The 23,872-nt window shown below is 41.4% G+C and overlaps 2 protein-coding genes and 2 long non-coding RNA genes across 4 annotated transcripts; 2 read left to right on the top strand and 2 right to left on the bottom strand.

Annotated features, from left to right (window-relative positions):
- Nucleotides 1-416: 416 nt before the first annotated feature.
- On the top strand, nucleotides 417-2,591 carry LOC107303589. Its single transcript, XR_001549546.2, has 4 exons — nucleotides 417-551; nucleotides 665-755; nucleotides 1,029-1,601; nucleotides 2,510-2,591. It is a non-coding gene; the product is annotated as an uncharacterized LOC107303589 (long non-coding RNA).
- On the bottom strand, nucleotides 921-3,754 carry LOC121053550 (putative NAC domain-containing protein 94). Its single transcript, XM_040520946.1, has 3 exons — nucleotides 3,498-3,754; nucleotides 2,526-2,912; nucleotides 921-1,592 (listed from the first exon to the last, which is right to left on the bottom strand). Exons 1-3 carry the CDS (start codon nucleotides 3,702-3,704, stop codon nucleotides 921-923), a joined length of 1,266 nt encoding a protein of 421 aa, XP_040376880.1. The 5' UTR covers nucleotides 3,705-3,754.
- A 672-nt stretch (nucleotides 3,755-4,426) lies between these two features.
- LOC107303590 lies at nucleotides 4,427-11,184 on the top strand. Its single transcript, XR_001549547.2, has 4 exons — nucleotides 4,427-4,524; nucleotides 5,523-5,599; nucleotides 8,486-8,599; nucleotides 10,235-11,184. It is a non-coding gene; the product is annotated as an uncharacterized LOC107303590 (long non-coding RNA).
- Nucleotides 11,185-15,454: 4,270 nt separating this feature from the next.
- On the bottom strand, nucleotides 15,455-19,080 carry LOC102722740 (aquaporin NIP2-1). Its single transcript, XM_006647819.1, has 5 exons — nucleotides 18,720-19,080; nucleotides 18,345-18,569; nucleotides 16,646-16,840; nucleotides 16,484-16,545; nucleotides 15,455-16,112 (listed from the first exon to the last, which is right to left on the bottom strand). The coding sequence occupies exons 1-5, from the start codon at nucleotides 18,870-18,872 to the stop codon at nucleotides 15,851-15,853; spliced, it is 897 nt and encodes a 298-aa protein (XP_006647882.1). The 5' UTR covers nucleotides 18,873-19,080; the 3' UTR covers nucleotides 15,455-15,850.
- Between the last annotated feature and the right edge of the window lie 4,792 nt (nucleotides 19,081-23,872).

Below are 23,872 nucleotides of genomic sequence, written 5' to 3'. Positions count from 1 at the left end.
TGATGCCAACTAAATTGGGCCAAATTTGAAACAAATTTCAGCCCACGAAATCCGAAATGTAGATTTTTATCGGGCCGATTTTAACTCGAAACAGTCTTCGTGAATATTTCACCTTCTGGCTTGCTGCTGCCTTCTCCGGTTCTCCCGTAGAAGACGAAGAGGAGGTCCGTGGAGATCCGTTTCGATATCAGCGAGGCGCCGCAAATTTCCAGGCGGCATTGGCGGCAGCGACCTAAGTCCAGCCGTTGCGCGTCTCGGAAAAGTTACGGGCTACTCTCCTGCCGCAGGACGGCGCCGTCCATCGGCGGTGCCACTTGGTGGCGGTGCGCGCCGCCTGTTCGGCGGAATGCCCCAGCGGGGGACTTCGCCACGACGCTTCAGTGGAGCGCGCGCACGGGCTATGGTGGGAGGCTTGGAAGTCCAATATATTCAGAATTCGAATCCGATGGGGGCCATGGGGCGTGGGTGCGCGGTGCACGGCGACCTTGCCATCGCAAGGCCTGCAAGGAGCCTGCTATCGATCCTTCGATCTCTGAGGTGTTCTGCACAAGGTACGTGAACTAACAAGGCAAGATCTGTCAATGTTCAAAATTAGGGAAACGAAGAAGTGAATACGATCAGCGGATCAGGGGAAGAGCTTGCTAACACCCAACACATTTTGCAGTGAATGCAACTATGGACAAAACTGGAACCTAGCTAAGATTACACATGAGACGGATGACAAATTGACAACTGCTCCTACATTGCGTAAGAAGGTAATTAGTTCCATACGCGCATCCTATATATTGTAGGCTAGTAGCATATTGCTTCCTAATTCTGTTAGCTTCACTGTTAACAGAACGAAATTCGAACACCTCTTCATAGAGGTAGATGCTAATCTTAACTACTGCACTATAAAACCAAACCTACATTAGTAGAATCTAAGTATAGCACTTGGTTGACTGAAAATTCGTCGAGACTTCTGTCGTGCAAGGGAGTGATTCCCACGGCAATATCATTCTCCAGTCATCAGAAAGTGTTCCTTGCAGGCTGAAGTTGATGGACCGTGGACCACTGTTGATATTGTTAGTAACATCAGGCATGTCGACCACACATCTGTTGGTCATGGTGCTGTTGCTGCTATTGCATTTCTGCGGGTGTCCAAACTCTATGTTTGCAGTATTTCTATCTATGTTTGGGAGTGTGAAGGATGATGCGTTGAACACCATGGAGGCAATGTCCATCCCAGCTGGAATATCAAGTGGGATTGCTGAGAGGATACCTGTGGTCTGATGCTCCGTGGCTGGTGAGGGGAGCGCTACAGATGCATCTGGTCTGCTGTTGTTGTCAATCATGCTGAGAGGGTTGTGGCACGAAGGAACTATTGAAGGCAAGTAGCTGCTTCCGGTGAACTGAATGGTAGAGGAGATAACATCGGTCATTACTGATGATGTGTTATCTGAGATATGCAGACTTCTCTGTGTGGTCTGTGAGACAGGAGCAGTGTAGGCTTCATTTTTGCCGGACAAGGGAGGAGATACCCATGAGTGTGAGAGTGCTCTCTGTGCCGTGGAATTGGTTTTCTTGAAAATCCTACAGATTGCCCAGGAATCCTGCTCATGGTAAGAAAAAGAAAGATTTGGTTAGTGTTTTCATGTAAAAGGTGCATTTTACTTTTGTTTCTTTTCACAGGGAAATGGTAAACTGCCGGTGTAATACTGAAGTAGCACAGAAAGCACTATATATGCTAGGTCTTTTGCAGTTTATATTGCAAGTTATCCCATTGTGATCATGGCAGACATGTATTGCTCAGATCATATGGCTTAAAAACAATTTGGTAGTTGTGCCTAAGCTAGTTGTCTAGCATTTGTGCAGGGCCGGTTCTATAATTTCGAGGGCCTAGGTGAACTTGGTGCCATGGGTCCTTAAGGTCAATTATTTTTTACTTGCAGTACATGCTATATTACCATTTATCCTCTAAACTGACACAAATAAACATCACTAGCTAACATGATGCACCATGTATTAACTCTTAAGAGTTAACTTGCAATATAGTCTCTAGCCTCGATTTCAATAAAGAATGTTGATACTAAATTGAAAAATAAAATAAAAGAATATGAATGAAAAAATGAAACAAATCAACAAAAATAATTTATGACTAATTTTTTTTATTTATGTTCTTAGCAATTTAAAAGACAATACTGGAAAAATTAAACTACAATAAAAACACCTTAAAATCAGATCTAATATTAAATTTCAAAATTCAAATTTTTACTACAACTAAGGAGCCAACAAGTAAATGATAGAGCTACTAACCTTAACCATTCTAGTATTCATAAGTTGATTAATTATCTATTTTTTTGAAAGTACGTTTATAAAAACCAAACCAACGAACATATAAATATAAGTTTGGTTGGGTCCCCTCTCGGCTAGGGCCCTAGACGGTTGCACCTCTTGCCTAGGCCCTCAGCCGGTCCTGCATTTGTGTTGAGTGGAAGGTTTGAAGTTCTTTTGTTTTAAAATGCTGCAGAATGTCAGTTTCTTACATTTGGTGGAATGGTTTTCTCGAGTGGCTTCTTCTGTGGCAATGAAGGGTCAGTGAGCGATGGCAGCCGGAACTCGTGCATCATCCAGTCAGTTTTGACGCCTTTAGCTGCTCTGCCCTTGTAGAAGACAAGAGACTTCTTCAAGCCTATGCATTTGGATCCATCGGAGGAGTAGATTGGTCTATCAGTTCCAGTGGCCTTCCAGAAACCTGCGCCAGTCACCCTGTTTGGCCTTGTGCTGTTCCGGTACTTCCTATCCCTTGGGCAGTAGAAATACCATTCCTTCTCTCCAGTACTTGCTAACTCTTTATGACAGAGAAAAGATTTGTTAATAAATATAACTAGAAGGTCTCTATAGTGTAACACCAACTTAAAACAAAAAATGGGCTAGGGTAACAGGTATGAACGATAAAACACATTTGCATCGCACATACGAAATAATTTATTTACTTCCTGCATGTTTCTTTTGTCTGGAGAGCCCAACTGATTCTTTTAGATCACTTATTATGCCGCAGCAACACTACTAAAATACAAATATTTGCAAGCACTTATGGAAGTATATCATAAGCATGTATCAAGTTTCTTAACATAATAGAGGCAATGAGTTATTTCAAACCTAAGAATGCATCAGGATATTAATCTTTCTTTCTGGCAGATTTGCAATCTTGCTCTAAAATATTTTATGAGGCTTAACCTTAAAACTGCATGGGCTTCATGATAAATGGACATTATAGCGTGGTATTGCTGAAGAGGCAGGTCGAAAACTCCTATGTACTCATTTACTTTTTCTTATTTCCTGAGCAAATGCTCAGAGACAACTAAAGAAAAATGCAGACCCAAAGTAGTTCTGCAGTCTTCAACGTGTAGAAAAAATAAAGAGAAAAACTACTAAGATATGAAGTCTCAGCAGGATGGAACATGCAGCATGAAAGTCATACAGAAAAAACGAACTACATAGAAACAGTATTATGCTAAAAGGTAAGGAATCTTACTTGGGAGATCCCATGGATCATACTTGTAGATGTCCAGCTGCCTAATGAGCTCAATGGGAAGAGACTTCTGCTGGATTTTCCTTTTAAGGTAGAATCTGACGAGCTCTTCATCTGTTGGATGAAACCTGAAGCCAGGTAGCATGATTTCGTCTTGCTTGTCTATGTCACCACTCCTCATCTCGTCCATATCTCAACAAAGTACAGAAGCTACTGCCCGATGTTAACTAGCTAGCTCAAACAGCGCTCAATCTCACCTACTTTCGGTTATCAAGAACTTACGAGCTAACAAACCCTAATGGCTAATGTGTATGTTCACTGGATAATCCCAACCTAAAAGGTTTTGGTTTCTGCTAGGTACTGAAGATAGAACAGGAACACTTTTACATAAGATTTCATGTAACTGTAGCCTCCTCCAGCCCTGAACAAGCTAGCTGTAAGCAGTACTGCTTTCTTATCAACAAGGAGAGCTATATTCTGGAGCCTGAGCTGAAGCTTGCAAGAAAACTATGAGGGAGCTATGGCGTGCTGTTACTTCAAGAGAAAGAAGAAGCTCGACCTCAAGTTTCAGCCATCAGCTAACTCTCCTTTATTGGTTGCTCCCTTTGTAGGGTTTTAATTCGGCTTGTCGTTCTCACCTTTGCCAGCACTCAAGTACAGTTCTTATAGCAGAATTTTAAAACCCTCGCATGCTGTTGAACTCATATAGGGTCTGTTTGTTCTTTACTACATGATGAGGATCTCGATGATCTGTACAAATTCTGCGGTAATTTTGGGATTAGCAATCTTTCTTATTGCACTAAGCTAATTAAACTGTACTCATGCCTCATTGCTTATATAACGCTTAGCATTTAACATACTTCTTACATATGCCTCATTTCTTATAATTAAACCTTTGAGAGAATAATCTGACTCCCTAGATAGTTGGATTGTTATTTTTTGTAGTTGTTTCTTCCATGGTGAACTATGAGGAACAATTCCCAAGATATCAGGAGACTTCCAAATTCCAAGTAAGTACATTATTATATTGGAACACTAAGAGCCTAATTCTCTCTGACAACATCTATATTTTACATTGGTATCAACAAATACCTATCCCTCTCCTGATCCAAAAATCCCTTTCAAATCATGGCTTTCTCCTTCATTCCTTTCCTTTTCCATCTTACCTATACAATTAAAGTTTAATAAGAATTTTTAACCACTAGCAGCTATTGTCTCAAAAACATTGCAGAGAAAAATGTGCATGTTTGCTCATTGTGGTATTAAGCAATAACATTGACTTTGTGGCACTGGTAGTTTAAAATTTTCCTAGAAAGAAACAGAAACACTTTTTATTGTCAACATCTCTACATTTATGTTATTTGGTACTACCTCTGTCCTATACTAACTAATAAGTGCATATCCACTTATTATGAATGCATGTAATACTATCTATGTCTTTAAATATAAGTATTTCTAGATTGTTTACTATGGAATAAGGTTAGGAACAAAAGGCTATAGTGCTCTTTATTAATGAGGAATGAATAAGGTTGAAATGATAGATGAGGGATAAAATGAAAAGAATCTTGAATAGGAAGTGATTGATGGGACATACTATGAATAGTGCTAAAAATGGTTATATTTTGTGACAAAATTTAAATACTAAAAATGCTTATATTTTAGGAGGGAGGGAGTATTAATTTTGGTCATTTTCAGAAGATGTGCTTTATAGGCATGCCTGGAAAAGTTCTTTATCTTTCTTTTTGGAAATATGGTAATGTCTCTTGCTGTTGTAAGCTTGCAAAATGGTCAAACTTATGCTAAATCTAACCTCAGTTATTATTTTTCTCTCTATATCGTGATCAGTCGATGATGAGGTGTTAAGGCCAAGAGGTTTGTATGTGTATAGGGGTGTAGAGAATTTAAGATGTTGCTCATCTCTAGATTATTATTTCTCTCTCCTTACCGTGCAAAGCGCTGCCAACCTAGGATTATATTTTTCACACTATTAACTACCTTTGTCATGTAGGGGCAATGCTTTGTACTCATCTGTCTGTCGCTACACTGAGAGTCCTGATTTTGTCAACACATCTGGCATGGACTAAGGTGCATCCCTTTTTTGGTTACTAACCATTTAACCTGAGCAATTCTAGTTTCAAGAAATGATAACTTGGCATCCTTTACATGTTTTGGTTATACTGTTATACACCAGATATTTCCAAGCATGTTAGATTGCTATAGTTAGTTGAAACCAGATCAGTTTATTACACACCTAAGCTTTTACGGAAATGCCAAGATAGTACAAGTATATAGCACCTCATAGAGTCAGTAGTCATCAAGTTACCACCACGGCCACTTGCCATCATACTTTAACTAAACGCAAAATTTAGGCATGCCCATTCGTGCATATGGTGCTGCATTGGGCCCATCAACAGAACTTCTACAGACATTGATGCGAAAATCCTGCGTGGGTCCAAGTGCAGCCCTCTCATTGGTCTCCTTCTTCCGGAATTTATATTAAGGAAAAGTATGCAACCCAAAATCTCATGGGCCCAAGTTTTCCTTCCCTGTCGTTCAAGCACCCAACAGTGTAAGAAGATTAGAATTAAATGAAGGGATCACTGATAGAATGATAGGGGTTTATAGAGGGGCTATTAGGGTCAAACCTATGGGCTCAAATGCTAGAAGTCGGTTCGTGGAAACCTATGCAGTTATATTCATATGTGAAGTATTCGTCCTCGTTCTATTACTACGAGTATTGCTTTCTACTACATGACCAATGGACCATGGTAGCATTGTACGATCTTCTTGTTACAAGTAACTGCCATTAGAAAGCTTGCAATTACTATCTTTGTTCTAAAACATAAGAGTTTTTTTTATCCTTCTTAAAATGATACTTTGAGGAAACATATTTTCTATCCTAAAAACTTAATATCTTAATGTACCGGTTAATTTAAGATACTAGAATTTTACGCTAAAATCTATTGCAATTTTACACTAAAAATGAGTATCTTGAGTTACTTTCTCAAATACCGTAAAACTTCCTATAGTATAATAAATTTTGGCTATATAATTGTAGTACTAAAATCTTGTATACTTTGAAACAAAGGTAGTCAGATTCAATCTTGGCTTACAGATGGTGTATTGCTACTGATATACTAGTACTCTCTCTATTTTAATTTTTTTCAAAATATAAGATATATTTTGTTTTGTTATGATACGACTTTAATCAACGATTACTCTATTAATATCAATTATGTGACATAAAAAATAATAATAAGAAAACACTTTCGAACAAATATAGAACAAATATAGTAACATTAATTTTGTGTCAAATATATATATTCCAATAGAATAATTGTTGATTAAAGTTTTATCCTAACGAAACAGAATATGTCATGTTTTGAAACAATGGAAGCACATGAGCGGGCTTATTTGAGCTGTCTGTAACAGTGTCCTGGAATGGTCGTGCGAGCTGGTGACTAGCCGGTGGGCCAGGTGCATCAGCCTCACTGCCAGACAGGTATGGCTCGTTCCTTGTCTCTTGCTTGCTTGACCTCGATCTTGCTGTGCCCACTGCCAACCCATTCGTGCGGCCTCCCTCTGAATCTCTGATTTTACTGCTAGCAAGTACAGTAGCTAGCCCCTACTCGGGTGCGCTGAGTCAAACCCTTCCGGTTCAAGTTATCCTTCTTCTCATGCCCCTTGCAATGCGTGGCCATGTAATAAGTTTGTTAGTATCCAGGATCCCATGTTTCCAGGGTGCAGACTCCAAATTTAATCCCCTTGTACTTTTGCGCGGCTAATCGATGTGCTTAGGCCGTGTTTGTGCGTGTATACACACGCGCTAACCGCGTGGTACGTCGAGCGTGGCACATCGGCTTTTGCCCCTGTGCACGTGTGGTATCGGTTAACAGTCTGCACTCAAAAGGGTTTAGGGACAGTGTTTCAAAACAGCTACTACAGCATAGGGCGCCAATAAATACTACTCGTACTAGTATGAGTGAAGAATAAGCATTTGCAGTGCAAGAAATGGTGAGATTGGTCCTGCAGGGCTGGATTCAGGGGGCATTTCTTGGTGACCTGATACACCCAAAGCGAAAATTTATGTGCTCGTTGAATGTAGAACAAGTTGACTTTTGTTGGATGGCATGACACCAAATGAACCTCTCTGGTCGTTTAAGCCTTCTTCAGCTTGGAATATTTAACTGGTGAGGTTCCAGTTTTGTCGCTTGTTTCTTTCTAGTCTCTTGTCTATATTCCATGACTTAAAACCAGAGTTAGTACATCTGTATATGTCTAACATAAGTCATGCTAAACGCTCCCATTCCCATACTGAGAAAACCAACGAAGACAATGAGTGTTTCTTACTCTATACTCGTTCTCAAGAACCACGCGCGACGGAAACACGGAGTGGAAATCAACTTGCATCGACTGGGAACGAGGTGAATCAAGTCCAGGGAAACAAAAAAAGAATAGTGATCACGAAACGACACGACGATCAATCCGTGCAGCTGCTTCCCAGTTTCACAGTTTTCATCATGTATTCATGCATGATGATGCCCTGGTGGCCGCTAGGCCTGGGGCTTCATGGATTACTTGCAGACTAAGCGAGTGTTCCTGAAAGGTCCTGATTCACATTTCTACTTGGCATGTCTCTGTAGTTCGTTCAGGAATTCTAGGTGCTGTACTTTTTTGCAAAATTTCATGCAGTCAAACTTCCATATTACTCGACTGTTCTTGGTCACACAACCACAACACCACAGCCCAGGTCTTGAATAGTGTTAACATCTGAAGCCCATTAAATTCATTACTGTAGCGCTATTACATAGCTTAATCTTACCGTTCGCAATCAAGGAGAAAGATTTCTCCTACTGAACTGCAAGACAGAAAGTCTGTAACGCTGTCCCAGTGTATTTCATTTTTAGTTAGGGTTGGTTAATATTTTTTTTAGAGTACTTCTGTACTTAACAAAAACAGCTCAATTTGCAGGCTTAATGGGCTGCAGTACCACCCATCTGGGCCGGAAAGAGCAGGATTACAGAATCATTCTGAGCATTGCCTTCACGGGATTTCAATCAAGTCTTTCGTGAATAATAAGCTAAGGTACGAACTGGCTATCGGCATCCATGTTTTCTTGAATCTTGAGAAGGAAAAAAAAGTTGCTTTCTTTTACGTATCTGCTAACTTTTGGAACCAATAAGGATGATCTAACTTACTAGCACATTGTGTCCCGCACAAAAGGTCTCTGATCATCCAAATCTAATCCTTTTATCACATGACAAATTAGTCGCAACAGGCGATAAGAATGCACCCAGTTACTTTAGCTCGCACTAGTGTCATATAACGTGATATTGATGTTGAATTGCCGTCCCCCAGACCATCCCCACTGCCAGTTACTAGGATCAAACTTAAAAAGGATGCCAGGAGAACAATAATTACCATCAAAATGATCCTATACCTTGATATAGTTCGTCATGTGTCAAGTAGCCGATGGACCTCTGTAAGAGCAATTTTACAGTCCAACAAAAAATAATAAAAATATCTCGAGGTATCAAATCGTTTTTGATCATTGGATCTAACAGCGCACATCCTACTCAGCTCGATTCAATGATGAGAAATGATCTGATACCTTAAGTTACCGGTATTTTGAGGTAATTTTTGTTAGGCCGGAGCAAATCTCCTTTAAGAGACTCATGGAAATTGTTAAAATACCTGTTTTAGATGGATGCGGCGCATAACACAAAAGCACCTTTAGCTCCGACTCTTAGGAATATGGCATCTGTCGATTTACGGATGCACTATAATGCGCCCAGGTGATTTCCCAAATTTCTTTTAGTTAAAAAATACATCGCCACACGTCCATCCGGTACGCAGTCTCTTCAAAGTTCAAACATTCAAGGTTCGAGTCCTCTCTACTTTTCCACCTCGCCAAACTCCAGTGAAAAAGGAGATCAAAGAAACCGTGTGGCTTACATATGGTTAGTGTGCCACTGTGTCCCCTGCTTTGCAGAGAAGATTTTAGCACTAAACAATCCCAGGATAGATCCAGATCGCACACACCACAGGTTGATTGATCCCTCGCCCAACACTACGTACCTGCAGCAAAAGTCCCCAAATTATTTAGTGTGATTGTATCACGCTCTAAAGCGATGCTTGATACATTTCGGTATAAACAAACAAGCGACGAGATAGATGTACACGAGCGCGGCCTCGCTAGTGCGCCAGCCACCCCAACCCCACAAATATCCCAATCCCACGTACGTAGCCGACGTCGCTTCTCGCCTCCAAGGATCCGTCAAAAGTTGGCGACGCGGGCGTCGGATTTGTTGAAAAAAGAGATTTACTTCCGTCTAACAAAAAAAAATATTTCACTGTAAGGCAAGTTCAATATAGCTAACTACTGACTCTAATTCATCTATAGTCAATCTAATAGCTAACTCATATAGTAATTACCTACAAAACATCAATACATGGTCCCATATGTCATATACATATTTTATCTTGGAGCTCATGTGCAGCTAGCTGGCTATAAATTAGTAGCCTACTTTTCTTCTATCTTCCCTTTTATCTTTTTAAAATATGTTTATAGCTGACTTATAGCATGCTATTGTATCTGCTCTAATAAATTATTTCTGAACGTTAGATTAGCTAGATTTAATAATATGAATAATATGAAACGATTTAATACCGTGAGTTAACGGTGCTTCGGGATATTTTTTTTGTTGGATCGGAATTCAGAACAAAACTTCGAAAAAAGATCCCCGCGGATCAAAAGGCGCGCGCCGGCGACCGATCGAACGACCACCCAACCCGTGCGTGTGTCGCCACCTCGTCCGGGCGGGCAAATCAACCGCCCGCGTGCAGGAGCGCTACGCGAGTACGCGACGCGATTGCTACGCGGATTTCGCCGTGGTGGTGGTGGTGGTGGTGGTGGTGGTGGTGTGTCTTTCGGCGTGGTGGCGAGGATGGCCGGGATGTCAGAAGTGGCGCCGGGTGGCCGGGGGTCGATCGCTCTGATAGATGGAATGTAAAGATATCACCAGGCCATGGACGGCCGGCGACCGCTTGAAAGTACACCGGGACGGGATGGCCAGCATGCACGTGAAATGCGATAAGGCGGTGAGGATGCGTGCTTCGTTTTGCAGGTCCTCATGACTGTGATTGGTGGCCTGAACCTGCATGACCGTTCAGTACAATTCTGCGACGTGCTTCTAACGCTGAACTGACGTGTCACATGGGGATGCATGCAGAGAAGATTCAGGAGACGCTACTAACTAGCGACCGCTTGTCATTTTAGAGAAACCTCATTTCAGTTTCACTGCGACTACTTGTGATGCACCGGTGATCAGTCACCTATCGGTGCATGCAATATGTGGCTGCGTGCATGCATGCTCGTTTGTCATCTAGTATGGTCGATCAATCTCATTCAATCTCGTGGTGTAGGCAGGCGCAGGCCGATCAGGTCTGGAATGTGGAGGAACTGATCCGCGTGAGTGCGCGTGCTGGGCCTATGATCAGCTTTGCTTTCCGCAAATCCGGCGCCCGCCGTGATACAGTTTGGTTCTGCACTTCTGCGTGCGTGCGTGCTTGCACACGCAACGCAGTATGCTGGAACGATACATGCACATTACTGACAAGTTTTTTCTTTGAAAAGTACTACTGACAAGTGCTAACCATACAATGCACTTCCAAATATGAGCAATTTTACCATCTTTAAGGTACCACTGTTTTCTTCGTAAAATTTGGTATCTCTTGGTACCTTAGATAACAAAAGATACTAAATTTTAGCAAACAATGGTACCTCATGGTACCTTCTCAAGAATAAGAAAAATGCTCTCCAAATATATATGCAACAATATACTGGTAAATTTTTACCAAAGCACCGATCAACCATACTTTTGCGCCGTATTCCTGGTTTTTCTAGCTATATATGAACAAGGAAGTGGCTATAAAATTCCCTTCTCTTGCAAAATACCTACAAGTCTACAACATCTAGGGCTCGTTCTAGATATTCTTCGTGCACGACACCAGAATATGCTGCTTTCTGTCCAACAGCGGCCTGAAATTCGGTGACGACGGCGACCGACGCACAGATGTTCAAGCCGACCATGCACGGCCGGCGGGTCCCGGCGCCGGGCGTACGCAAAGTCGAGCAATTAACGGCCACAGCTTCAGCTTACACTGATGGCGGGGAGGCCATCCACGACGACAGGCGGCTAGCTGCAGCGGGAAGAGCTGACGATCGAGCTGCCATTCGGCGACTGTTTTGAGATGCTCGGGGAGGAGGAGGAGGAGGGGACCCCTGCAACAATGGCGATGCTTGCTTCGATCGAATAACAGCGACCCCTCCGGGTGATTTTCAGCTCCGGGTGATCGTTCGTCCTGCGCTGTGAGGCCATGCATGACAGCGAAAACGGCTGTGGAGCAACAGGCGACGTGCAAGGGTTACTGGGGCAGCTTTTTGGCCTGATTGTAGCACTGTATTCTCGTCTCAAGTGGGGTCTGAAGAATCAAGCATGTCGTCCTTAATTATGTGGAAGTGTGGTCATCTTTTGTCTCTTATTCCATATATGTTCATAGACGGCACTTGCTAGTGCGAACAGTAGTCAGTGTTGAACAGTAGTAGATCACTGTTCATACAGATAGCTTGGTCTGTCAGCTAGGTGTGTTTTGGTGCTCGGCAGTGGAAAGGGGGGAAACATTGTATGAGAGTACAAGACAAAGCCTCTTTTCCGATCCTCCTATAGAGAACTGAGAGAGAGTTTTAGATTTTAAGAAATATGAGGTTTTTTAATATTGTTGAAAAAATATCTTGAGATATCATATTTTTCAGTGTAAAGATTTAGTATCTTAAGGTATCAGAATTTTACACTAATTTTTTTGGTATCTCAAGATATTTTTAAGGATATTAAAAAAACCTAAAAATATAAAAACATATAAGTAGCTAATGGATGAGAATGTGAAAAGACAGATTTTTCAGCTTCTAGCTATATATTTTTAGAGCAATTTTACTATACTTGAGTATATGTATTGAGAGGTACCAAAATTTTAGTGTAAGTTTTTTTACTATCCTTAAAAAAGTACCTTAAGGTACCACACTTTTTAGTGTTAAAAGTGTAGTAATTTGAGGTACATTGTACCTTGAGGTACCAAAAATTTGTACTAAAATTCTTGGTAACTTGAGTTACTTTTCAAGGATGATAAATAAAGTTTTACTCCTAGATCCAACGGTCAGAAACGATTTGGTATCGCGAGATACCGGTATATCAAGGTAAAAAAGAAGAATGAAAAGGAAGAATGAAAGTAAAACTCTGATAAATAAGCCCTTATTGTAAAATTTGGTATCTCCAAGTACTTAGGTACCAAGAGGTGCTAGAATTTTACACGTATCTTCTGGTACCTTCTTTAAGGACCGTAAAATTTCTTATATTTTTATGAGCATTTTTTCATCCTTGATAAGATACCATGAAGTAAGCTTATTTAATTAGGAATAAATGATGGAGAATATAAATTAACTTATTTTAGGGTGGATGAAGTAGTTTATACGCTGGCTGTTAGAAAATTGTCGACTGAACACATCACAAGATCTTTTAGTGAAAAGCAGCCTTACATAATTACATCATCGAATTGATGGACTTCTTTTAATTTGTTGATTGTTGCACTGGTTGCGTCGTCATGATTGTATATTGTTGTCTCTCACGAAATGACGTGGAGCCCACCATATGAACATGTGAGCCTGATCACTCGTTATTAGAGAGGTAATGATTATTTATAGACTGCATAGCAAATATCATCCGCAGCTTGCCGATTCCAAACCAGGATTTTCTTTCGTTCTGTCTTTCTTTTCTGGAGAAAGCTAGTGATCCACCGTTTTCCGCCGAGGGATACATCCTTAATTGTCATGTAGAGGAAAATGACTATACGATTACAGAATCATTAGATGGGTAAATATACTAAATTTACGCACTGGAACTAAATTACACATCATATCCAAAGCAAAAGGAAAGATGAAAAGGCAGAGGAAAAAAGCACATAGTATATGCTTGTGCTATCTGTTCCGGATGACCGGAATCTCACCGGATGTAGTAGTATATAAGAATAAGCATGTACTTTAATCCGTTTAGATTAGATAAGAACAATGGATAACACCAATTATTCTCTTGATACTGGTTTGATCGAGTAGTCTAAAAAAACTCGAAAGCTACAGCTAAGGACCACCCTGGAGTGATAAAATATGATTCATTTCAGTGTCTCATGCATTTGGTTAGATAATATAGTTTCATGCAAATTTTAAAGTTCAAGCTCATCAACGTGGGCACAATCCCTATCTGCTCCTCTGTTAGTAGTTTATGGGACAACGATTCAATAGGATATGCCTGTTTGAGCAACCAATTTATAGAGCTTAAATTTACAGTTAATTTAGTTTTTTTTTCATCATTTTCATTTAGCATTTGATTTTAGACAGTTAAAATACAGCAATTTTACCTAACATTAATTTTGGTTGCATCAATCACATGTCTTGGGCTTATAATCCAAGGATAGTGATGCCTTCCAAGAATGCCTTATATACTCGTCAAGATTTTTTTTATATCTTTCCACAAGTATTTGGATGATATTTTGGGAGCAAATATCCATAAAAGTGAAAGTTGGTGAATCTATCTTGGTATCTAGGCTAAATGATTATATGCATATAGGGTGCGTACGCAAATGCCAGTGAGGGTTAATGTTTCTCCTTTTTCCATGTGCATACTTTCCAAACTACTAAATGATATGTATTTTTTTAAAAAAAAATATGAAAGTTGCTTAAAAATAGATTAATTCATTTTTTAGTTACAATAGTTAATACTTAATTAATCATATATGCTAATAACTTTCAACGTTTTGCTTGCGCTAATTAGCCAAACTAGTCTCTTGATAATGCGCCCATAGTGCATTAGAGCGTGAAGAGACAATAAGAGAAATTTTAGAGAAATTAACAGGAGCTATCATATTTTGTAATATAAACTTTGATATCTCTAGATATTGTTGTTTGTATGTTTTCTAAGTTTTAGTGTTGCTTGTACATTTTTCTCAACAAGTGTTCATGTCCACGACAGAGCCTATCTCTCGTGGCAATCCTCTTTCCAATGACCCACGGTATTGTGTAAGAACATTTCTCCCTTACGGCAGGTACCTCTTTTGCAGGCCAGTACCAAATCTTGACCGTCCATACAATACCCATGTTGTATCGGAACACATAAAATGGTGGAAGGGTATTTTTGACTTTTTACGTGGGTAGCATGTGTTGTACCATGCTAGGAAACTAGGGTTTTCAATCCCCTCTAATCTGATGTGTGGTGGGAGGTGGTGACCGTCGCGGTGGTCCCAGCCAGCGGAAGCGATACGGTGGTAAATCCGTGCGAGGCAGTTCCTGGCCGGCGGAAGCAAGGCGGCGGCAGCGGCGAGGTTGTGGCGGCCGCAGTGACGAGATGGAGGATTCATAAAGAAAACCCAGTGCTTCGAAATTCCTCACGCGCGCGCACACACACTCGTCTCCTCTCCTCTCATCTGACAGCTCCTCCCGTCCTTTGGAAGCCTCTCGAATCACACCGCCAGTGGCGTAGATGGCGGCCACCACCAACGTGAAGTTGGAGAATCTCCGCGCCGCCGTCGACAAGCTCGACGAGTGGAGGCGGCACCGTGCTGTAACAGGAAAGAGAACGAGCCGCCGCGGAGAGACAAGCAATGTACAATATGCTCGGCCTGGATCGATGAATTTCTCTCTCCTAATCTGTACCCTTCTAACTATGGATGGATGGATGGATACAATTCCGTACCGTACCTACCGGTACAAATAGTTGTACGGGACAAAAACTCATCGCGTAAGGTCAACCAGCTTGTTAGCAAGATAATCGGTTAATTAATCATTGAGGGAATGATTAATGCAACCCTTGCAGCAATATAAAAAAGTCACAGATGTTTTATATAGGAGAGAGAGAACGTGACACCTTTAATTACTTTTGGGTGAAGTGGAACAAGCAACCGCAGGAGAGATACACTTGGCACACGCACAATTGACGGCAGACTGATGCACAAGCCCACGCACACGCCCAAAATTAGCAGGCTCCAGCCCCTGAATTAACAGAGCGAGCACTCTACGTACATCCCACACGACAACCAAGCAAAGCCAGCGCAACACTTCCCCCGCGTACGCGCGCGCGTTTTTAATTTATAACACTCTCTCCGGCGTGCGCTGATCCATGGTACAAGCAGAAGCAGCAGATTGACGACGCGACAACAAACACACAACGACGTAAGCTTAATTAAGCTAGTGACAATGACGGCGCCGTGACCATAGCGGCAGCAGGTCAATCATCACACTTGGATGTTCTCCATCTCGTCGTCGTCGGCGGCGACGGACTGCTGGCTCTGCAGGCGGCGGAGCTTGAAGGAGGAGAGCTTCTGCGAGGAGCCTTCCTTGGGGGTGTCCTCGAAGCGGATGAAGGTGTAGGTCCACGCGCCGGAGAGCGTGCCCATCACGGGGCCGAGGAAGTAGATCCACAGCCCGTCGAACTTGTTGCTCGCCAGCGCCGGCCCCAGCGTCCGCGCCGGGTTCATCGATCCACCTGACACTGCCCTGCAATCACCACTCGGTTTTCCCGCGTCTCAGTCTCCATGCTCTAGCTAACTTTATTAATTCTGTTTTAATTAGTTTCTACGTGCTGACTGATCTATGTGCATTGGGCTGTCCCAGTGTTGATATATGTGTATGTTAGCCTATTTAATTCGGCTGCTGATTGATCAAGACACATAAGTTAGCCAGGTTAGTTTGACTTTGCCCCTTCAAGTCAAGAGTCAAGTGGCTACAAATTAACTAATTGGACTTGCTAATAGATGCTACTTGCTAGTAGTACTAGTTAATCTTCCTAATTAGTAATAATCTTGGTCATGAATGAACAAATCAGTATACTTAGTATGTTATGGGCTGTCGATTTCTAACGTATTTACCCTGCGAAGATGGACGTAATGCAAACCGCGGAACCAACCGCCAACCCAGCCAACTCACCCACCTGCGCGCACAAGGGAAAAAAAACATCGGTCAGAGTCCATGTTTCTTATGGAAAAAAAGCCCATCGTCGTCGGCGAAAGGAAAGGGAGCCGGCGACGCACCGCTCTCGTATCCGTGGCGACGGCGAGCGTGACGAACATCATGTTGAAGGTCACGATGACCTCGACGACGAGCGAGTGCCAGTGCGGGCCGACGGGCGTGGTCGTGCCGATCACCGAGACCGGGTGGAGCACCGCCTTGAGCACGAACGACGCGCATATCGCGCCGGTGAACTGCGCCGCCCAGTAGAACGGGACCTGCACACACATCACCGAGCAAAAAAACGTCAGAATCAACAGGGCAGGAGCCCGAGCCTCTGCGGGAGAAGGAAAAAAAAAGCTGAAAAAGATGTCTAAACCCTTTAACCCTGCGCCTCTAGCTGCAGATCCAAGTGCAGTCGTCCCGGTATCTTTCTCACGTTGCAAGATGTCTTTTGGTGAAGCCTGAATTGACGGCCGCGGCGGCACATCGAATCGGTTCCGGTCAGCCTCACCGGCGTGTGCGCTAGTGAATATATAGATAGCGGCAACTAGCCCGCGATCGATTTCCGGCAGATCCTGATCAATCTATCGACCGAATATATGGCACATGAACCACCACGCGCGCCACCGCTTTCGCCTAATTCTCTCGCTTATTAGCTGCTCTGCTGCCACGGACACTTGTCCCGGCTTTGCGTGCAGTGGCAGAGAAAAAAAGCCCTGACCACGATCGGAGCCTTGTCTTCTAGCTAAGCTAGCAGCAGCAGAAGTGCCCCTGTGGATGGAATGTGATCCAGGGCAACTAACTTTAGTGGATCGATCGATCTTTTGGCTGTCAGGGGGGGGGGTGCTTGTGCTTGCTAGATCGTGTCAAATTAGCACGAGCTAGTTTCATGCCAGATTTCGTACTTATGTTCGATTGCGAGCTTAATTAATTTGGTGATTGATCACATGCTAGCGCCCAACGTGTTGTCTGGCTGTACTATTGTTTTGTGTTGCTGGTATAAGAGTGGTTGCTTGCTTTCAGGCTCCAGCTAGCTAGACAAATGGGTAGTGAAAAGGACCTACGGGTTAAGGTCGATACATGTCGTTGACAGAAGAGACGACATTAATTCCTTATACAATGCGGGTGTGTGCATCATTATGGTATACAGATTTAATGACCATGAAAGGTATGTGATTGGTTGGTTCGGACAACAAGTTACACGAGCATATACCGCCTTGTTTCTTTTGACTTCCTTTCCGGCCGACGACACATTAAGCTAGCTAGACTGAATAATTTGGCATATATGCCTAAAATAGAGATTTAATTTTGCAGAATCCTGTCCATGGCAACATCTTGACAAGTATGCGCCAATAAACTAAATACTTAGGGAGGACTAAATTAGCCAATGATTTTTCTCCCTTGTGATTTTAAAAGGTTTTCCGAAAATGAAGAGGGTTACGTCACTACGTCAGTATAAAATAAGAGCTTTTCCGAAAATTGTAGCTATCAGAGGTAAATTTAACAAGATACAGATACCGTCAGGGTGTTACAATACAAGCGAAACAAGCTAAGGTCGTTTCAGAAAATTCTTATGCGACTAATATTCAATCAGCACTCAATTGGTTAGGTGTCTCTGCTAACATCTTTTGGGAAAGAACAGATTGAAAGAAACTAAGAAGGCATCTAGCATGTCGAAGTGCATGGCTTAAATTGCTAGTTAACTATTATAGTTTGATGCAAGAACTAGAGTAATTAACATATATGCAGATTTTCTGTTCGAGCTTTATTGTTCCATACCTGAATCCAGGGGAAATGCCTGAACACGGCGAACGCGAGCGTCACGGCGGGGTTCATGTGGGCGCCGGAGATGTGGCCGACGGCGTAGATCATCACCGTCACGATGAGGCCGCCGGCGATCGACTGGCCCAGCTGCGATATGCGCGACAGGTCGCTGCCGCTGATCCCGGCCGCCCCGCACGTCATGAACACCAGCAAGAACGTGGCCACCACCTCCGACACGACCTGCCATGGCGATTCAGGCAGCATGCACGCATTAACCCCAGCTCGATCTCGAAATCAAGCAATACCAGGACAGAGAAGCTCTCTGAAGCCTGAAGAATCAATCATTCAGCTCCATGCTTGGTAGCTCCTCTGAGCAGCAGCCTAGCTCACCTTCTTGAGGAGGTGGGGAGGGAAGAAGTCGGCGATCGCCTTCTCGCCGTAGTACAAGGTGGGCATGTTGCCGTTCTGCACCGTGGAGAGATCATGGATCTCGTTGGAGTAGTTTGCCCTGGAGTTTGTTCTCGAGGCGGCGTTGCTGGCCATTTCTGACGACCTAAGCTAGCTAGCTAGTAGCTCTACGTGCGCAGGACGTGAGTTCAGGAGGCAGAAGAAGAAGAAGCAGCAGCAGCAGCTCTAACACTAGCTAGCTCGCTTGCTCAGTTGATCGCCTGCTCGTTGCAGCAATGAGCGGGAGTATTTATAGGGAGATCGAGCTAGCTGGAGAGGAGAAGAGGCTGAGCAACTGGGAGGTGGCAGGTACTAGTAGTTACAGTCCTCACTGCCTTTTTGATTAGGCAGGCCTACTTGTCGGAACACCACTGGGTATAGTGCTCCATGCATAGCTCATTAGCTCTAAATTCTAATCAGTGTAAGATCACTGTTTCTCGACTAATTTTCGATGGGATTCAGATTGTTTAATCCCTTAAAAACACGTTGTCGGATCAGCATTGGCCGAGAAACAAAAACGCATACATGATTTTGTATTCTCACCAAGGGCATAATTAAACGCGCGTCATCCCGTGAACGACAACGAGTGCAACGTTGCCTCTGTCTGCTGTTAGACGAAATAATTGTGGTTTTTCAATTCGCAAGGTGCTGTAAACTATATGCCCGGATAAAGCGCGACGTCGAGGTCATGACGCCGATATACGGGTGACGAACAAATTCCTTTTTTTTTTTTTTGTAGATTGGGGGCTCCCGGGGAAAGAAATGATACTATAGCGATGGATATTTTTGGTCCTCTACGTACGTTGCCATGTATTGCGAATTTGTATCTTGTTGTAAGTTGACATTTGCATAATCTACTCGTACAAAGAGACGAAGCATGTGTGCCAACTAGGACGACCGTACCAAAAATTACCATTGGCCGGAGTTGGCATTGTCCCTGTCAGATATTGCCGCCATTGCCAGATTAATGATGGAGCGCTGGAGCAACTGAACAATATTTCAATTGTAGAGTTGCCATCTCGGGTGAGCGGATTGAAATATCCGAGCAGTTAAGGATTTGCAAAGGTGTGATTACAATAAGGGGTTATCCTAACCACTCTATTACGCAGTGTGCATGCTTCGGTTAGCAGTGCTAAGCAATGTCAGAGCAGAGGACGTTGCACTTGGATGGTCACTGTCAAAACTGACCTGCCACTATTGAATAATCTCCTGTCAGTTGGAGTTCTTCAGCAATTTGCAGTCTTGGCTTCTCTCATTCATTGAGTTTAGCTCACGTTCAGTTTTTCTTTTTCGCCGTACTGTACCTGTAGGATATCTTGTACTACCAGTAACTGTCTTCAGACTACAGTTCAGAAGAACAAAATACTCCAAGTCAGGCATCTGAATTTTCATTACATGTGAAATTCAGCATTTTCTGCCCGAGTCTTTCCTCACCTACTGACCTCAATGAAAATTACTAGTACGTGAAACTGATAGTCTGAAACTGATTTTTTTTTCAGATAATGAGTCTGAAACTGATTTTTTTTTTCAGATAATGAGTCTGAAACTGATTTTTTTTTTTCAGATAATGAGTCTGAAACTGATATTTACAGGTGAATCGTGTTCGATGAAGTAGGCCCGTATGGTCAATGCTCTCATGGCCGTTATGCCTCTTCCCTTGGTGGACAACGGGCAGCCGAGCAGGCTGCAGGCATCCCCTGTGGGGGAGCAGAGTGTGGATTGAGATGCCCTGATAAACATCTTGCCACAATGCTTTTCGATTGGAAATCGGCATACATCACGAAGAACACATATCCGATTGCTACAACTCGACGCAGATCAGCCACTCAACTTGGGAAAATCTTAGCTAGAGACTTCTACCCAGCCTTGCAGAGTTGCAGGTAGGTCTGTCCTACTGCAACTCATTAGATGTTTCAATCAGATTTTGTTTCGCAAAATGCAGATAATCTATTGATTTGATGTCCGTTCTGTAATGAGCATTCAGCACTTTGTAGATGTAGGAGTATATGCTCTGTATAAGCAAGCATAACTATGCAAGCAAACCAACTGACAAAAAAAGATAGTAAATGGATATTAGTGCTGAAAAATACTAAATACACACATGTGCAAACAGAGAACGCATTTCTGGGGTACAAAGTACAGACATGTTTAGAACCAGCGCCTTGTTTTGCAGAATCTACAGCACGAAACGACAGCTTGTGCTGAGATGAGAGTAGTGCATTGGCATGAGGCCGCAAGAGGAAAATCCATGCTTCTCTGCAACGCCTAGGTTTCTTGACAAACAAACGAACCAAGATAGCTGACGAGTGAACGATCAGATCAATCACAGATGCATCATCTATCAAGAAACCGGAATAATTACCTTCGCTAATTATTGATCCTCTTTGTCTGTGCTCCTCAGGCCACTAGTGTAGTTCTTGTTAATCAACTTTTGCGTGTATGAATCTAACTAGGTACATTTCTGGAACCCGTGTTGAGATCAGGTGTACCATCGATATCTCCTAGGTTAGATGGTGTCTGAACAACCACTGCTTATATTCAGAATATAGCAATTTTACTATCCTCTAGTGTACCAGTCGATATCATATTTTCTGCAGTAAATTTTTATACCTCTGCTTTCTTTATACATCAATGTACTAAATTTTAGAGTATAAATTTTGACATACAGAGATATTTCTATCAAGTATGACAAAATTGTATTGCTGAATAACCATAACTTTGCATAAATCCATCTAGGAGTACAATGGTAGGCTCCCCGCAGTTGCAGTTGCTCGTGTCTGACCCCAGAACTTGAATCCGTCATTCCTATATGGCAATCAATCACGTCTGTCTTCCCATCGAATCACCCTGTTTCATTGCGGCCTTAACAAAGATCCGAGGACACTGAATGCCCAGATACGATGATTTTGATTTGTTGTCAAAGGTTCTAGAGCGACGTAGGCCGCGTTCGGCTGGAGGGGAAAGTGGGTTGTTTGGTGCGGAAAACATAGTAATAGACTAGAACATGATTAAATAATAATAATATTATTAAAATATAAAATACATTAATATGATTTTTTAAAACAACCTTCATTAGAAAATTTTCGTAAAAATATACCGTTTAACAGTTCGGAAAACGTGTGCATATAAAACGAGAGAGTTTAGATGACTCGCTGGGTCTACCGAACGCGGTCCTACTCGTGTCAGTCAAACCAAACAATTACGTGTGGAACTATAAAACATACTATGGATTTGGACAAATAATGTGTATAAAATGAGAAATTTTATGGTTTTTGAGAGAATACATATAGGTACAGAAGTCTTAATATAAAATTTTGATATCTCTCATATCCGGTAACTATAGGTACTGAGACTAGTAGTATATATGTTAACTCTCAAGATACTTTCTCAATAATAAAAAAATGAATTGAGTGGTATATAGAAATTGGTTGTTTCAGATTTGGAAATAGAACAACAAAACCATATAATTATAATCAAATTGAAAAATTGAGTTATACTATTCGGCTCTCGTTGTATGGAATTAAATTTTGTATCTTAATTTATAGTTGATTTTATAAATGTTACCATGGCCTATTTTCCAACCTTGTAAACAGAAAATAACAAATATATTTTTTATCCATAAATTATTTTTATTGTCTTATTTATTTATCATGGCTTATCGTTTTCCATGGTTAAATTAATCAAGCCACTGTGGCCGTGTTCGGGCCATCCCATAAGTTAACTAACACTCTCTCGTTTTCCACGCGCACACTTCACAAACCGCTAAACGGTGTATTTTTTGCAAAAATTTTCTATAGAAAAGTTGTTTTAAAAATCATATTAGTCTATTTTATATTTTTAGTAATTAATAATTATTTAATCATGTACTAATTTATTACTACGTTTTTCCTAGTGCATAAGTTAACTTATGTCCCTTTGCCGAACGGGGCGTAATACCGTCAAATTTCAATCAATGGGTGAAACTACCAGTAGAAACGACAGAAAGGGTATGAACCGTTAGTTAATGAGTTATATACCAACCTAAACAATTGTGCTTCGTATCCTTTTGTTTTATTAATGCTATGATTGGGTCGGTAGAATAAATATATAGGGTCTATTAATGAAAAATGTAGATGGCCATGGTTTATAACATTTGTACTACCAACGGTATAGCGAATAGACTAACATAAAGTTAATAGTACTTTTATGGTATTCTCTGGTGGTAGTATTTTAATATCACTATTATCACCAGTAGAAGCCATCTAAGACATTGATTTATCAGTTATCCTATTAGTAGAAATATTATTACACTACTATTAACTAAGATGGTAGTGTAGATAAATATGATATATTGGATAAGAAAAGGACGAAAGATTTAGATTGATTCTATTGTCAATAGACCCCATCACAAAAAGTGTCAAAAGTGATTGTAAAATTTGGTCTAGTTTGAATTGTACACTATCAATGTACCAAACCAAACAGCTATTACCGTATTGAGAAATTTTAAAGGACCTGAGAAAATACCTCAATGTATCAAATTTTTAGGTGTAAAATTTTGGTACATGTAGTCCTATAGTCACATAGTAACTAATGGTATTGAAATTTTATAATAGAAAATATAGCACATTTTAGTATGATGATAAAATTGCCCCCACCGCATTATTTTGGGCTAATGTGTATTGTACACCATCAATGTAACAAACCAAACACCCATTACCGTATTCCCTATGTACACATCTGACATCCAACAGTTTTGACATCAGACCACTATTAACCCTTTCAACTCTATACCAAAACTAAAAATTAAGCTTTGCAAATACTAAAATTTTGACGATAATATCAAACCAAACTGGCCTTTTACCCCCCCCCCCCCCACTTATTTGCATGGTCCAATATTGACATTGTCAAAATTTTGACAAAGTTTGCATAAGTAATAAACCAAACTATCTTTTTTTTTGCATGAAAGAAAAGCCAAACAACATATTTGTAAATAAAAAATAATTTATAAACAAAACTTTTATATACATATTCTTAGCGTTCTAAAAATCAATACTGAAAAAAAACTTCGGTAAAAAAACTCTAAATCAACTCTAAATTTAAGGCTAAAAATTTAAATT

This window comes from Oryza brachyantha, chromosome 2 (assembly GCF_000231095.2).
Source record: "Oryza brachyantha chromosome 2, ObraRS2, whole genome shotgun sequence".
NCBI classification, from domain to species: domain Eukaryota; kingdom Viridiplantae; phylum Streptophyta; class Magnoliopsida; order Poales; family Poaceae; genus Oryza; species Oryza brachyantha.
Note: the sequence above shows the minus strand (reverse complement) of the source record. Positions and strands in the feature narration are given on the sequence as shown.

What these genes read in the sequence shown, in the direction of transcription:
- LOC121053550 (XM_040520946.1), bottom strand. Translation starts at nt 3,704, where the DNA reads ATGGACGAGATGAGGAGTGGTGACATAGACAAGCAAGACGAAATCATG. An exon ending in GTAAGATTCCTTACCTTTTA is followed by an intron (nt 2,913 to 3,497) that starts GCATAATACTGT and finishes CTGTTACCCTAG; the next exon opens with CCCATTTTTTGTTTTAAGTT. An exon ending in AGAAAACCATTCCACCAAAT is followed by an intron (nt 1,593 to 2,525) that starts GTAAGAAACTGA and finishes TACCATGAGCAG; the next exon opens with GATTCCTGGGCAATCTGTAG.
- LOC102722740 (XM_006647819.1), bottom strand. Translation starts at nt 18,872, where the DNA reads ATGGCCAGCAACGCCGCCTCGAGAACAAACTCCAGGGCAAACTACTCC. An exon ending in CTCCCCACCTCCTCAAGAAG is followed by an intron (nt 18,570 to 18,719) that starts GTGAGCTAGGCT and finishes TCGCCATGGCAG; the next exon opens with GTCGTGTCGGAGGTGGTGGC. An exon ending in ATTACGTCCATCTTCGCAGG is followed by an intron (nt 16,113 to 16,483) that starts GTAAATACGTTA and finishes TGGTGATTGCAG; the next exon opens with GGCAGTGTCAGGTGGATCGA.